The 12,998-nt window shown below is 43.6% G+C and overlaps 1 protein-coding gene across 2 annotated transcripts in view; it reads left to right on the top strand.

Moving 5' to 3' along the window:
• Window positions 1–9,274: 9,274 nt before the first annotated feature.
• GRIA1 (glutamate ionotropic receptor AMPA type subunit 1) overlaps window positions 9,275–12,998 on the top strand; it is a 165,701-nt gene continuing 161,977 nt past the window's right edge. For both annotated transcript variants that reach the window (XM_050961529.1, XM_050961531.1), the window contains exons 1-2: window positions 9,275–9,556; window positions 11,861–11,998. In XM_050961529.1, coding sequence (XP_050817486.1) covers window positions 9,475–9,556; window positions 11,861–11,998 — 220 coding nt within the window. In that variant the 5' untranslated portion in view covers window positions 9,275–9,474. The remainder of the gene's footprint in view (window positions 9,557–11,860; window positions 11,999–12,998) is intronic.

The following is a 12,998-nucleotide window of genomic DNA, read 5'->3' as shown; positions in this document are numbered from 1 at the left end:
CTATCCCCTTCTCTCAACTGCTGTCCTTTCTAGGGCCTGACCCTACAAACATTATTCCCATAACTAGAGTCACTACCATGCAGAGCCCCACTGAGGTCTATGGGAGTATGCCTGTGATCTCCACGAGGCATAGAACCTTGTCCTTCATTTGTCCGTAAAGCATCAAGCACATTCATGGCACTTTATGAATAATCAAATAATAGGTTCTCCAATACTGAAGATGGTGACTCAGGAGGGCTTAAGACAAAAGTCTGTGTGGCGGGCACATCCCAAATACACAGGGAACAATTCCATTTTATATAAGTTCTTGTACTGCGCTTTAGTGTCAGGGTGTCTTCCAGTAGTGAATTAACCAATGTGACTAACATCTACCACATGTTGTTTGCCCTCTCAAGAGGGAGGAATATGAGCAGAGGAGTGTCTTGATGTGGTAACAGTTGTATGTGTTTTTGACTGAATATATATGTTGGTATGTAGTATATTAGAGAAGGCAAGGTGAAAGAAACACACCTTGCTCCTGGAACAGAAGGCAGGGAGGCTTCCAAAGATGCCTGCAAGGCCCCTTGCCTTTGGAATTCGCTCCCCAGCTTTGGTCCAAAATAGAGATGTTTGACATTCAATTTTATGAGAGAGACATTTGTGAGAGTCTGGGCAAGTGAGGGGGGAATCTGTGGAATGGTTTAGCTTGTGCCTAAACTTTACGGCTCCTGGAGTATTGTGAACTGGGAGGAATTGAGGGTGTCTCAGTGCCAGAGCCTGGCACAAGCCTTCTTTTTTGGTACTAGAATGTCAGTCAAATTAAAGCATAGTCAATGAATGCATGGGCCATGCTCTAGGGATATACATTTTATAAAAAGGCCAATGTAATGTATATAAACTAGCCATGACACCATCCCAATGGAGGAATGACAGCCATGTGGGGGGTTTGAAAACTCAAAGTTTGGTTCTTTTTTTTTTTAACAGGACAATATCATGTATCCCTGACCACCTCTTTCCAATGGCAGCTCAAAGCCAAATTGCCACCAGGCCATGGTGGGTGCGATAGTTTGGATGAAGTGTGACCAGGGACTGAAACTCCATGTCATCTGCACCTGTGCAAAGGGAATGTATAACTTGATCATTCTGAGCTGGTAGAATGGGATGCCCACGCTGCCCTGGAGGTACGTGCACAGGTTGTGCCCTTTGCTGAGCCCAGACAAACCTCAGACCCTCGTTTCCTGAAGGCCCCTATTCATTTTGAACTTTTTGGCAGCTTCCATGGCAGAGAAGGCCCTTCACTCCCTAACATTTATAGTCAGCTGGCCCTTGGCACCCAAGTTCCATGTCTGTTTACCAGCTGCTGTTTTCATGATCTTCCAGCTTCAGACTGGCACGACGGCTCCAGTGCCAGTTTGACTGACATGTTCATCTTCTAGTCTATTTATTTACTTAATTATCCCATGGAAAGCAAGACAATATTTCTTATAAATATGATAATAAGTGGATCATAATGATGACAGAAGCATTTTTATGCACCTCATGCAGCAAGCCAGTGTCTTCCACACTTTTGGTTCACAAATACTTCATCAGCCTAGTGCCCCATACAATGTGTATGGAGTATCCTGCGGTCTCAAGTCATTAGCACCTCAATGGGGCTGCAGTCATGCCAGTGATGCTGCTAGGCACCATTTCAAAAACAGCTGCCCTGATCTTTGGTGCTGAGCAGGAGACGAAGAGTAACTGAGGTATCAGGTTCCCCAGTTCTCTAGCTCCATATTTTAGTGAGTTAATAACAGAAAAATTCATTTTTCGTAAGAGATTGGCTTCAGGGGCACCAGTGAGATCTGCATCTGGGTAGCAAACTGTTCGTCGTAAGCTGGAGGTGCTGGAGTGTGTTCAGGAAAGTGGTAGGGTGTGGACTTCCTTTCATGGGTTTGGCTTGTTCCTGGAATAGCAAAGATCTTCATTTTGCTGTTTTCTTTTCCTACCGTGTTCGTTTGTCAACGATGGGTTAAAGAAGAGACTCTTTCGACCCATGACTAAAGAGCCCTGGTTCAGGGATCGGAGGCCCCAACTCATTCCCATTGTAGTGAAAGATGCCCATTAACTAACTTCAGTGGGAGCAGGATCAGCCTTAAATGGGGAGGAAATTATGTTGACAGTATGATAGTGGCCAATAATTTGATGCCTTAGAGGAGAATGAAAATCCCCCCAAATGCACCTAGCTCACTATCCAATATGCTATTAAAAATTGTTTCCTAATGTCTATGGTGGATAGAAAAGGAATAAATATTAAAACAGAAAATATCATAAGGGGAGTATATATATCCATGGTGCACCCACACCTTCCGGGCACAAGCAAAAGAAAGGGTCCTGTGTTTCAAAGCCCCACAGTCCAGTGCAAGCCCTGAAAATCTTCCCTCTGGTTTCATTGCTGGAGGGGGGAACCTCTGTGATGCCAAATGCCTCCTCTGATCCCCTGGCAATAGGGTTCTGCAGGTGGCATTTGGGAAGCATTTGGGGTAGGGGGCACATTTTAAAGGGTCTCAGAATATATTTATCCATTACACTCCAGCCTCTCTCCAGATTTAGAAAATGTGGCCTAACGGCCTGATGTTAAAAAGTGGCGAGTGGAGGGAAGGGGTGTGGAACTGTGGATCAGAGGAATAAAGCAATTGTGTGAGAATCCTGGGCCAGATCCTGAAGTCCTTGTTCTGCTTCCCCTTCAGTGAGAGTGTTCCTGCGTATAGACAGAGTAAGAAATGAATCAGGGTGTTGAAGATTTGGCTCCACTGTCACTAAACGTTGAAAACAATCCACCTGCTGACTGCAGCTCACAGATTTACCTTTGAAAATATAGTGGTAGTCTAAGGAGTTTTAAGGACATGCCTTATATCTGTGGGTGCATTTGCATTTCTGCATTGCCTGCATGTGTGTGTGCAGGGTTCTGTACCCGAATGTGCAAATGTGTTGGTGGCACATGTAAAAATGTATGTGCATTTGCACAGGATGTGAGCGTCAATCAGTGCACTGACGTTGCTGCTGAGTATGCAGACACCATTGATAGTGCATATGTTTGTACTCTACGGGGGGAGAGGTAGTTGGAGTTATCAGTACATGCATTTTTCTGTAAGATGGTGCTATGTACCTAGAGGGATTTCCCACACACCACATGCAGTTCTGCATATCTAGTAACTTCACACGCTAGGCGACACCTCTGAGCCACACCAGTGTGCAAGAACAGGAGTTAGCCATCTGGTTCAGAGTCACTGCAACAGTGAAACATCAGCCATTTGTCACCTTGTCTTTTATTGTCTTTTTCCTCCATCCAAACTTCTGAATGTCATAAATATCTCTCCTCAGCACTAGAGCTCTGAGCTCCCAGATTGTCCTTCTCATAGAGTTGCATAATCCAGAAGCACAAAAGTGAGGGGAGCAGCTAGATAAAGAGAAAAAGCCATTCCTCGAATGAAACTACCCCATGAGCATTTGTTTATGTCAAGGCACTACAGAAAGCCGCATGAGATTCTTTTTAAATTTAAATTAATCATTGTAATTACATTGTGCCTTTTAGCAAAAATCTCCAATGGAGTCTGTCCAACCAGAAAATAAAAGGGGTTTCAAAAATGTTCAATGGAAATCATAGAATTAGCCTCTTACAAGACAAATGGGTGCATAATATAACACATCAAAAACCATCCAGGCAGAAAAAAAAATCTACTAAGAGATTTCTTCTTCTTTCCTTTATCATAACTTGAGACATTTGCATGGAAACAAGACCTTCTGGGTTTGTTAGCGAAGTATCTGGGTACTCCTGCTGCTTAGTTCGCTGCCTGGAATCACTGGGTCGAATATTGGAGACTGGCCATTCTGTGCTTGAGAGTGAAAGGGAATGGATGGCAGAAAAAACAGATTGAGAATGACAGAAGTGTGACAGAAAACCCAGGAGTGATTCTATTTGGGATGACAATCCATGGCACATCCCACCTTTTATGATCTGATTAGCCGTGGACGGAGTAGATTTTTATTGGTACATGTCATTGTCACTGTACACATACTAAGCAATGAAAAATATTTCCATTGATAATAATCAAAATAGGCAAAGTAAGAAAAATGCTGCTTGAGAATTTATTAAAGTTTAATTTAAGGATATTTACTTTGTCTACTTTGACATGTGATGTCGAACATTTGTATTTTAACAGTTATAAATATTTAACTTTTCAAAGCTCAGCATCTACTCTCATTAATTGTTGTCTGACACACACCCTCAATCTCCTGCAACGTGAAAACTGTAAATGGATAAAAATCAGAAAAAATTATTGAGTTAAACATTGACATTATCCATCAAAATTATAATCAAATAAAAAAGGAACTCTCCAATCCTAGTTACAATCAATAGTAACTCTAGTAAAGTGATCATCCAGCAGTTAACTGGATTACTCAGCGTATTATGCTAGTTTCTATTTAGTTGGTGGTTGTTTTCCCCCACTCTGTTACGTTATTGAATTAAAGCGGCATATTCCCAACCTGCAGTCCTGTAAGCAGAGCGTGCTTCTTGTGTGCTGATCGGTTCCTTTACAAAAAAGGAACAAAGATCTTTGCCAAGCATCATGAAACCAAATCAAAATCTCGAATGTGATGAGAGGAACAGTTCTGAAGAGTTAGGAGCAACAGCATGGTTTGGATTAAGGATGGAAGTGTTCTTTATATTTATATTCAACAAGTGTCTTTACTGAACAAGTTAAATTCTCTTGAAACTTCTCAATAGCATGTGAAAGTTTGCCTTTATTTTGAAGCTCAGTTCTTTTATTAATGCATTCCCCAGCACCCATAAAGATGCTCCCCTCTCTAATAGATTTATTCCCCTGAGACCTTGCGACTCATCGTATGATAAACTTGGACCATTTGCAGTTCCACCTCTGTTTTATGTGGCCTTGGTAGTTTTAAAATAAAATGTTATTTCCCTATGATGCCATTCATGGCTTTTTTTGGGCAGGTGGGAGTTGTCATGGCCAAGGCAGAATCTTGAAATAAATAAGGATTGTACTGAACATTTTTCCCCAGTGATGCCTCGAGGCAGGGATAAGCACATCTTATTTGTTTGTACAAACCTAAATAATTATTTAAATAGATAAAATCCTCTTTTTCTGGCATGTGACATTTCATTGTGGATCTAGCTCTGTCTACCTCTGTCTTTATCTATCATGCCCATCACTGTACTAAGCATTTCAGCAGTTCTCCAAGACTGGAATTTGGCCCTTAGCCAAAAGCCGTTGAGTACCACTGCTCTGAGATGTTCATTTAAATTGTCTTCATTATAACTAGAGTTGCTTCCTAGCTGCCATGTAATGATTAGGCTTGGCAGGATTCGATTTTTTAAAAATATAATTTCAGTGGATAATATCAATATTTATTTTAAGCATTTTTATTTGTATCAATTTAAATGTTCACAGTTGTGGGAAATTTTGGTGGTCAGACAGTGGGAAGGGTTCAGATAATTATTTAATGACCGTGGAGCTTGAGATTCAAAAAGTTAAAGCTTTATAACTGCTAAAACACGAACACGTATGTCAAAATGTACAAAGTAAATATCTTTCAAACAAACTGTAATAAGTGCCCAAGCAGCATTATTTTTACTTTGTCTATCTCTAAATTTCGATCAATATTGATGGAACTATTTTTTCGTTGGCTTGTGTATAGAGCATAATCAACTTTTATCAACGTTTACTGACAAAAATCTAACCCTTCCAAGCCTAGGGACAATGAACTCTGGATAAAATATGGCTATCTGGATGGAAAAGGAAAAATAATACAATATTAAAATAATTGGCCAAATTTCTACATTCTGGTTGGTGTCATGCAGCTTATCTATCTGGCCTGTAAAGGACTACACGAGCTTTGTGGACAAATGCAACATTATTAATAAATGCAAATGCAAATTATTCTGGTATATTCTTATGGTTAGTACTAATACTATTGTTATTACCACAACATGTGCTAGGATATTTTGAAAGCATGCAGCATTCCTCCTATAGCATTCTAGGCAATTGGTTATCCCTCAGTGCCTCTCTTCAGATTATAAACATGGTATTTTCTTTTAAGATTTGGATGGGAAGCAGAAAACTATAAAACCTTTCAGGATGTTAGTTTAGCTTCTGAGCAGCAGTGCTTAAACTGTGCAGGAAAAAGAGATGGAAATCTGATTAAGGTGCTACCCAAACACTGCAGATGTAAATTTGTTATATGTGACTTAAACAGCATAGGCTCTCCCTTTGTCCATCTGCCTCTCACCACCAAACAGCTGAGCAATCACTGCAAATGAGCCTTCACTCTGGCCAGAGTAATCAGATGTTTCCTCTGTCTCGGATGGCTTGGGGAGGAAATAAATCAGAGACTTGGGTTTCTAGAGATAACTCTTCTTGCTTGCATGGAGACAGAAGCTGCCCTAAGTCCAACCTCCTGCTCAAAGCAGGACCAGTCTCCAAATGGCCCCCTCGAGGATTGGAGCTCACACCCCTGGGTTTAGCAGGCCAATGTTCAAACCACTGAGCTATCCCTCCCCCTAGTGCAGGGTGAGGATACTGGGGCTTGATCACGCAAAGCACACTGGCGTTCATTCAGCAAAGCACTTAAGCAGCAGGTGCTTCACTATTAAAGCAGCCGAGTACTCCTATTGAAATCAACAGGACTAGTCCCATGGTTGCAGTTAGACAGCTGTGTAGGTGCTTTGCTGGACTGGGACCAGAGTGCTTAGTATATAACAGGATCGTGCTTTTAGTGATCAATTAATGTTCTGTTCAGTTCTATTCTGTTGTTCTTCCTTGCCCAGGAGGAAGACCCCAGGACTCTTCTCGCAAAGAGATATTATGATCTGTTGTGCTCTGAACAAGATTCCCTTTCTCACTAGCACAGGGTCCTGTGCCCAAACCCAAGTGTGGGATCTTGCTGAATAGTTAGTCGCTGCCATGTTTGCCTCTGGAGTGATTGGACTGCCAGGGTTTGTAAAGCACCGGGGCATTCTTGGAGTGTGCGAATGGCTTTGTGGAAAACTAAAGTTGCACTCTGTTCTTTTAGGGGAAATGTGCCCTTTAGAGTAGGGCCTGCAGAGGCCCCTCCTGCAGCAGATGTATGGAGCTACTGCTACTCAATGGGCTCTGCCTGTGGAAGGCTCAGGATATGGTCCCTGGGCCCAAGGGACAGGAATCTGTGACTATAAACCACCAGCTGAGGTAGCTGCCACAGAGGCTCTGTGGAGCTGCCATCTGCCTTACCTTTATTCTGTTCCGATGCCTCACCTGCACCTTGGTTCTCCACCCCAAGAGCATTAATGTGTGTGTCTTGAAGAGTTGGAAGAGGGCTTTCCCCTTCACTGGGTGGGTGTGAGCTGTCTCTATATCATGACAATATTTCTAGGAGGTTATATCGCAGGCTAATTCTTTACCAGATTCCAACAGAAGGCCTATTACAGAAGCTGGAGATAGAAAAACCTTATTAGATCATCCAGTCCGTCTTTCCATACCAGCGCACCACTACTCCCTACAGTGTATTTCCTAGTGCTATGTCCCAAATGATGAGGCTTCTACCAGCTCCACACTCCAAGGTTATGTCTACACTCAAAACCCTCTAGCAGCGTACCGGCAGGTGCACCGCTGTAGCACGTCAGTGTAGACGTGTACTACGGCACTGGGAGGGTTTCTCCCATCACTGCAGATACTCCACCTCCCCAAGAGGCAGTAGCTAGGTCGATGGAAGAATTCTTCCTTGCTCGCTCAACATCAGGGGTTAGGACGGCTTTACTATGTCAGTTGGGGGAGGAGGGGCAGCTCAGTGGTTTAAGCATTGGCTTGTCAGGGTTGTGAGTTCAATCCTTGAGGGGGCCACTTTGGGGTCTGGGGCAAAAATCGTTACTTGGTCCTGCTAGTGAAGGCAGGGGGCTGGACTCGATGACTTTCAAGGTCCCTTCCAGTTCTAGGAGATAGGTATATCTCCAATTAATAGGGGTGTGGATTTTTCACACCCTAGCAAGATGTAGCTATGTTGATGTAACTTTTAAGTGTAGACCAGCCCTAATACATATCACTCTCTGGAAGCTTGGATATTCAATGTACATGTTCCCCACCTTAATCACATCCATCTCTTCCGAAGAGGTGGTCAAACTAATTTGACTTGTGACCTTAACCTGGAAGGGAACTCAGCTGTCTTCTGGTAATTTATTTAACTCTTGTTCCACACCAGATAAGCAGTATTGCACTGCAAAAGGCAGTGTGGTCTTGGGAATAGGGTACTGAGCTGGGACTCAGGATACCTGGGTTCCATTTCTGGCTCTGGCACTGATCTGCTGGACTAGCTACTTCCCCTCTTGGTACCTGTTTCCCCTCTAACTCTTTGTCCATCTGGCCTGTTAACTCCACAAGGCAGTCGTCCCCTTTCACCTAGTGTATGTGCAGCCCCTGGCCCAAATAAGACCTGATCCTGGCTGGATCCTTTAGATGGTGCATGGATTTGTGTTTACAAAATAAATGCCCCTGTCCTAAATGTTTCTAAATCCGAAACGGGACCAAAGTTAAAAAAGCAAAGCTGTTAATGGTAAAATAGCCTAAACCTTCCACAGAATCCCTGCAAAAAGACTCACATAATAACTCAGGCAACAGTATCCTCCTAGCTATTCCAGCACGCCCACCTGACTGTGCTAGCATGAATTCCTCCACAATGAGCACAGGAATAAAATGCATCAGCACACACTGAAATGGGAAGAATAGGTTAACCATGGGCAGAGAAAGGGTATTGGAAACTCAGCAGGAAAGATCAAGAGAACCTTCTTTTCATCCGTAGGCATGTCTTCTGTCTGTCACTCTGACATTATTTTTTTCCCCTTAAGGGAGATTTCCAGGGTACTTCCCTCTCAATTGTGTTAAGGAACTGGGCTGCAATGACTGGTGTGTAGCGATTAGATCTGGATCCCAAGGGCCAAGTCAGCCAGCTCAAAAAGCTATCGATCTAAGACTGTAGAGTTAGGACCTTTCTCTGTAGGAGCTTGCCACCTACTCATTTGCACGTTCTTTATACCCAGTGCCAAAATGCGGGGGAGGAAGGTTAATTTAGGGAAATATTGTGTGAACTGCCCTCAACGGACAATGCAGGGGACCCCAGAGGAAGAGACTGAAATGGGGGTGGGGAAAGGCTTTAGCCCAGCTGTTGAGCTCCAACTAGGAGAGGGAAATTAGCATGAGGGAAGGGCACAGTGTGTGTGTGTGTGTGTGTGCGCGCGAAGGGGGGATGAGGAAGGGTTTCTCTTTCTTTCTCTCGGTGCTCAGTTAATCTTGCTGTCAGTTGGTGTTAAGGCAGCAGTCTAAACGCAGGATTCCAAGAGAAAGAGCTGCACAATACAGAAGGCATAGCAGAAGGGAGGAGAGAGAGAGAAAGAGACGAGAGGGGGAAAAAAACCAAATCTATGCTTGGAACTGAGGTTTCTTTTTCGCCAATGCAAAAGGGAATATGCAGCACATTTTTGCCTTCTTCTGCACCAGTTTCCTAGGGACGGTGTTAGGGGCCAATTTCCCCAACAATATCCAGATAGGTGAGTTTGAGATGCTTCGGAGCTGTGGTTCTGTTTGTGAGCGACTTTTCCTGGCAAGCGGCTAGGGGAATCTGACCAATTCATTCCCTTCGCTTGCAAAGAAAGAATATGTATTTGTGTGATATGCAGGGTGGATTTTGATACAGCTAGAGCTGTGTAGGCTGCCGAAGGGATCATAATAGCAGGGATGTATCAATTCTTCCAGGGGGGAAATCAGTGACTGCACCGAAAAGTGCCTTGGAAATGAAGGAAGCAAAAAAACCTGTTTGTTCGTTTGCTAAGAAAAATACCAGGGCTGGTGCTCTGCATGTGGGGCTGGGAGGAAGAGATGGGGAGCGGGGTAGTTAAAAAGCACCTATTGCCTTTTATTTTTGGCAAGGTTTCTCATGTCTGGAGGTGGAGTACCTGGCGGAGGAAACAACACTAGACCATCTCGGTTGTTGTTGTTGTTTGTTGTGAAAGAATAAGGCCAGAGCTAGTCTAGGAGGATGTTTCATCCAAATCTGTTTTCATTCCATTCCACTTGCTTTCCTTTAGTACTGGCAATTCCCCATGTCTTTGTCTCTTGCCCTCCCCCATTTGATAATATCACAGCTTCTCTCATCCCTCCCCCACCTAATTATTATTTATTATCATTTTATTAGATGCAATTGGGTACCACATCTCTGCTCCTCTCTCTCCCTTGTGCATAGGTCCATTTCCATCACCCCTCTCTTTGTAATGCCAATCGTTTGCTAAGCCAGTGAGTTAAAGCGACTCCTGGGTTGGTTCAGCTGCACAACTGGTGCATTTATTGCTGTTTATGCTTCTTTGCTTTCCCCTTCACTTCCGCTCCCAGCCACTCACCCCCAGCTCAGGATTTATTCAACATCTCAAGCTTTTTCCCCTTTAAAAAAAAAAAAGATGGATGGATGCATACTGGCAGGTTGGTTTTCCTGTGGCAGCAACACTTAGCATGATTTTTTTTTACTTTTTTTTGGTGTGCAAATGCCCCCTCCACACTAGTAGGAGATATAATCTGTGTTGAAAATGTGCAAAGTGCATTTCCTGCCAATGGGCAGTTCTCTGCGCTGCTGGTTCCTTGCTGATTTTCTAAGCAGTCTGCTCGGGAAAGTAGTAATTAATCAATAGATCTTTTTCTTTTCATTCCATTAGTCACTATATCTCTCTGTGCTTCCTTTCCTGACTTGTCAATAAGGATAATAAGACACCGTTTTACATTTGTAAGGACAGCAAGAAAACCCAGCTGTATAACAGTAAATATTAAAATAAGAGTTTAGAAGGAATCTAAACCCTCATGCTCTGGAGCATAAACTGACCTCTAAATATTGGGAGTCAGAAGCAAACTTTCCCTGGGGTCAGGTTATCCCATTAATACCTACTACAAAGTCTCTTACAACTTCCTCTGAGGCAGCTGGTGCTGGCCACTGTCAGAGACAGGACGCTGGGCTAGATGGATCTTGGGTTTGATCCAGTCTGGCAAGTCCTATCTGATTTGCTACCTTGTACTATAATTCCAGGGCTTGCCTGGGATCCTGGCAATCATCTCAGTGGGCAAACCCCTTCATGGTCAGATTTTTGACTGGTCTTGCAGGCTTTGTCTGTTGTCACCTGTAAAACAAAATGCTGGTCTTCTCGGTGCAGCAAACTTCATCCCTGCTTAGCAGCATGTGGCTTGCCAAGAAGGCTTAATTCTCCACCTTTACAACAACTGCCTTAGGAGTTTCTCTTCCCTCAGTCCCCAGCCACCAATTATTATTCATTCCTGGTCTGATTTTGCCAGCCTTACCCCTTCCAAGTAGCACTTTACTCCTTGAGTAGAGTAGCACATTTGAATCCCTTGGGCTGTTTGTGGTGAGTCGGGGGCGGAGGAGGGGCAGAATCAAATGTGGGCCTACAGTCGGGTGCTGTTCTCCACTGGTTCCGGGGGGGTAGAGAGACGCTGTTCTCCACATAAGGATATCCTAGCAGCACTTCAGTTCTTGTCCCTTACCATTATGCAGGAGGAGACTTACCCCAAATTAATTGGCTCAATCCCATCCTAGCCCCTGCCAGGCCGAGGGAAATGTGTGAGCTGGCATATTTTTGCTACGTGTCTGACATAAGGCACTCACTACAAAAGATGCCTAAGCACATACCCCCTTGTTTCTCACCTACTGGGAAGCTATGGAGTCTAGCCACACGCGAGTCGCATTCCTTGAGCTGGGGAGCAGTAGCTTCCTGTCAACAAACTGGTTGTAACAAACAAGCCTTGCAATGTGGATGCATTTCAGACCTTTGCTTTGTTTTGTTTTTTTTCTCTAGGGGGATTATTTCCTAATCAGCAGTCCCAGGAACATGCGGCTTTTAGGTTTGCATTGTCTCAACTCACAGAACCCCCTAAACTGCTTCCTCAAATTGACATTGTGAATATTAGCGACAGCTTTGAAATGACATACACCTGTAAGTAACGGCTTTCCACACTCTCTCTCTTTTTTGTGGCTTTCATCCTGGCTGGTTTTTCATCTGAAATGAGGGACGTATGTAGGGGGGCTCTTGCTCCCAACTTGAAATCCTCCATCAGCTCCATGTAAAGAAACTGTACAAGAGATTTCTGATTCTGTTTGGTTTGTTTCAGGACTTGGGCATTAGGTATCTCTGCAATTGTTTACGAGATGTCTTACATTTTCTCTGTGGATGATTTTAAAGGGCTATGTGAAAACCTTGCAGTTACTCTCTGTTTCTTAATCTCTCCCCGACTTTTCATGTTGGGGTTTCATTTCAGTTCTCGCTCCCATGTTTGTCATAGCCCTGATATGACACAGACCCCACTTCTGGGTGTGGAATGGGTTACTTAACAGAACAACTCTTTCTCTAGCTTCAGGTTAGCCAGGCAGCATTTCTGGTGGAAGTAACAGACAGCTGTAAAATGGGTGCTAGATTCAAACAGAGGCTGGATTAAAACAAGGGATGTGCCCAATAGTGAGGAAAAGGGGAGAGGTCTGGTTTCAAATTCTGACGGAATTATCAGTGCCATAAAAGTGTTTCTGAGAACTACCACAGCAGAACTACCACAGCAGAACCATGAACATGGCTTAGCTGCATGTTACTAAAGAACGCAGCCTATTGGACGGCTTCTCGTTATGTGGGGTGGTCAGGAGCAAAAAGAATGTATCGCCAGGTAATATCAGGATTAGCACTAACAAAAGGAATGGGGAAAAAAACTCCGCAGTTCAAAATGGGAATACTGCAGGGCTCACCTCTTTGTATTGTGCAGCCTAGTGCTTTGTTAGAGAGACTAGAGCCTGTTGTGACTTGATGCACAAAGAATTCTTTCATTTGATCCAGTGTTATACTCATCACTTTCAATCCATGTGTGTATTTAAGGACTAGCAGTAGGGACTGGAGGGATATAAGAAATCCTTCTTTTTGTGATTCCTGGTGCATTGTTATTGGCTAACGT

This window comes from Gopherus flavomarginatus, chromosome 7, assembly GCF_025201925.1.
Source record: "Gopherus flavomarginatus isolate rGopFla2 chromosome 7, rGopFla2.mat.asm, whole genome shotgun sequence".
NCBI lineage: Eukaryota > Metazoa > Chordata > Testudines > Testudinidae > Gopherus > Gopherus flavomarginatus.
The sequence above is the reverse complement of the archived record's forward strand: the minus strand, read 5'-3'. Positions and strand labels throughout refer to the sequence as shown.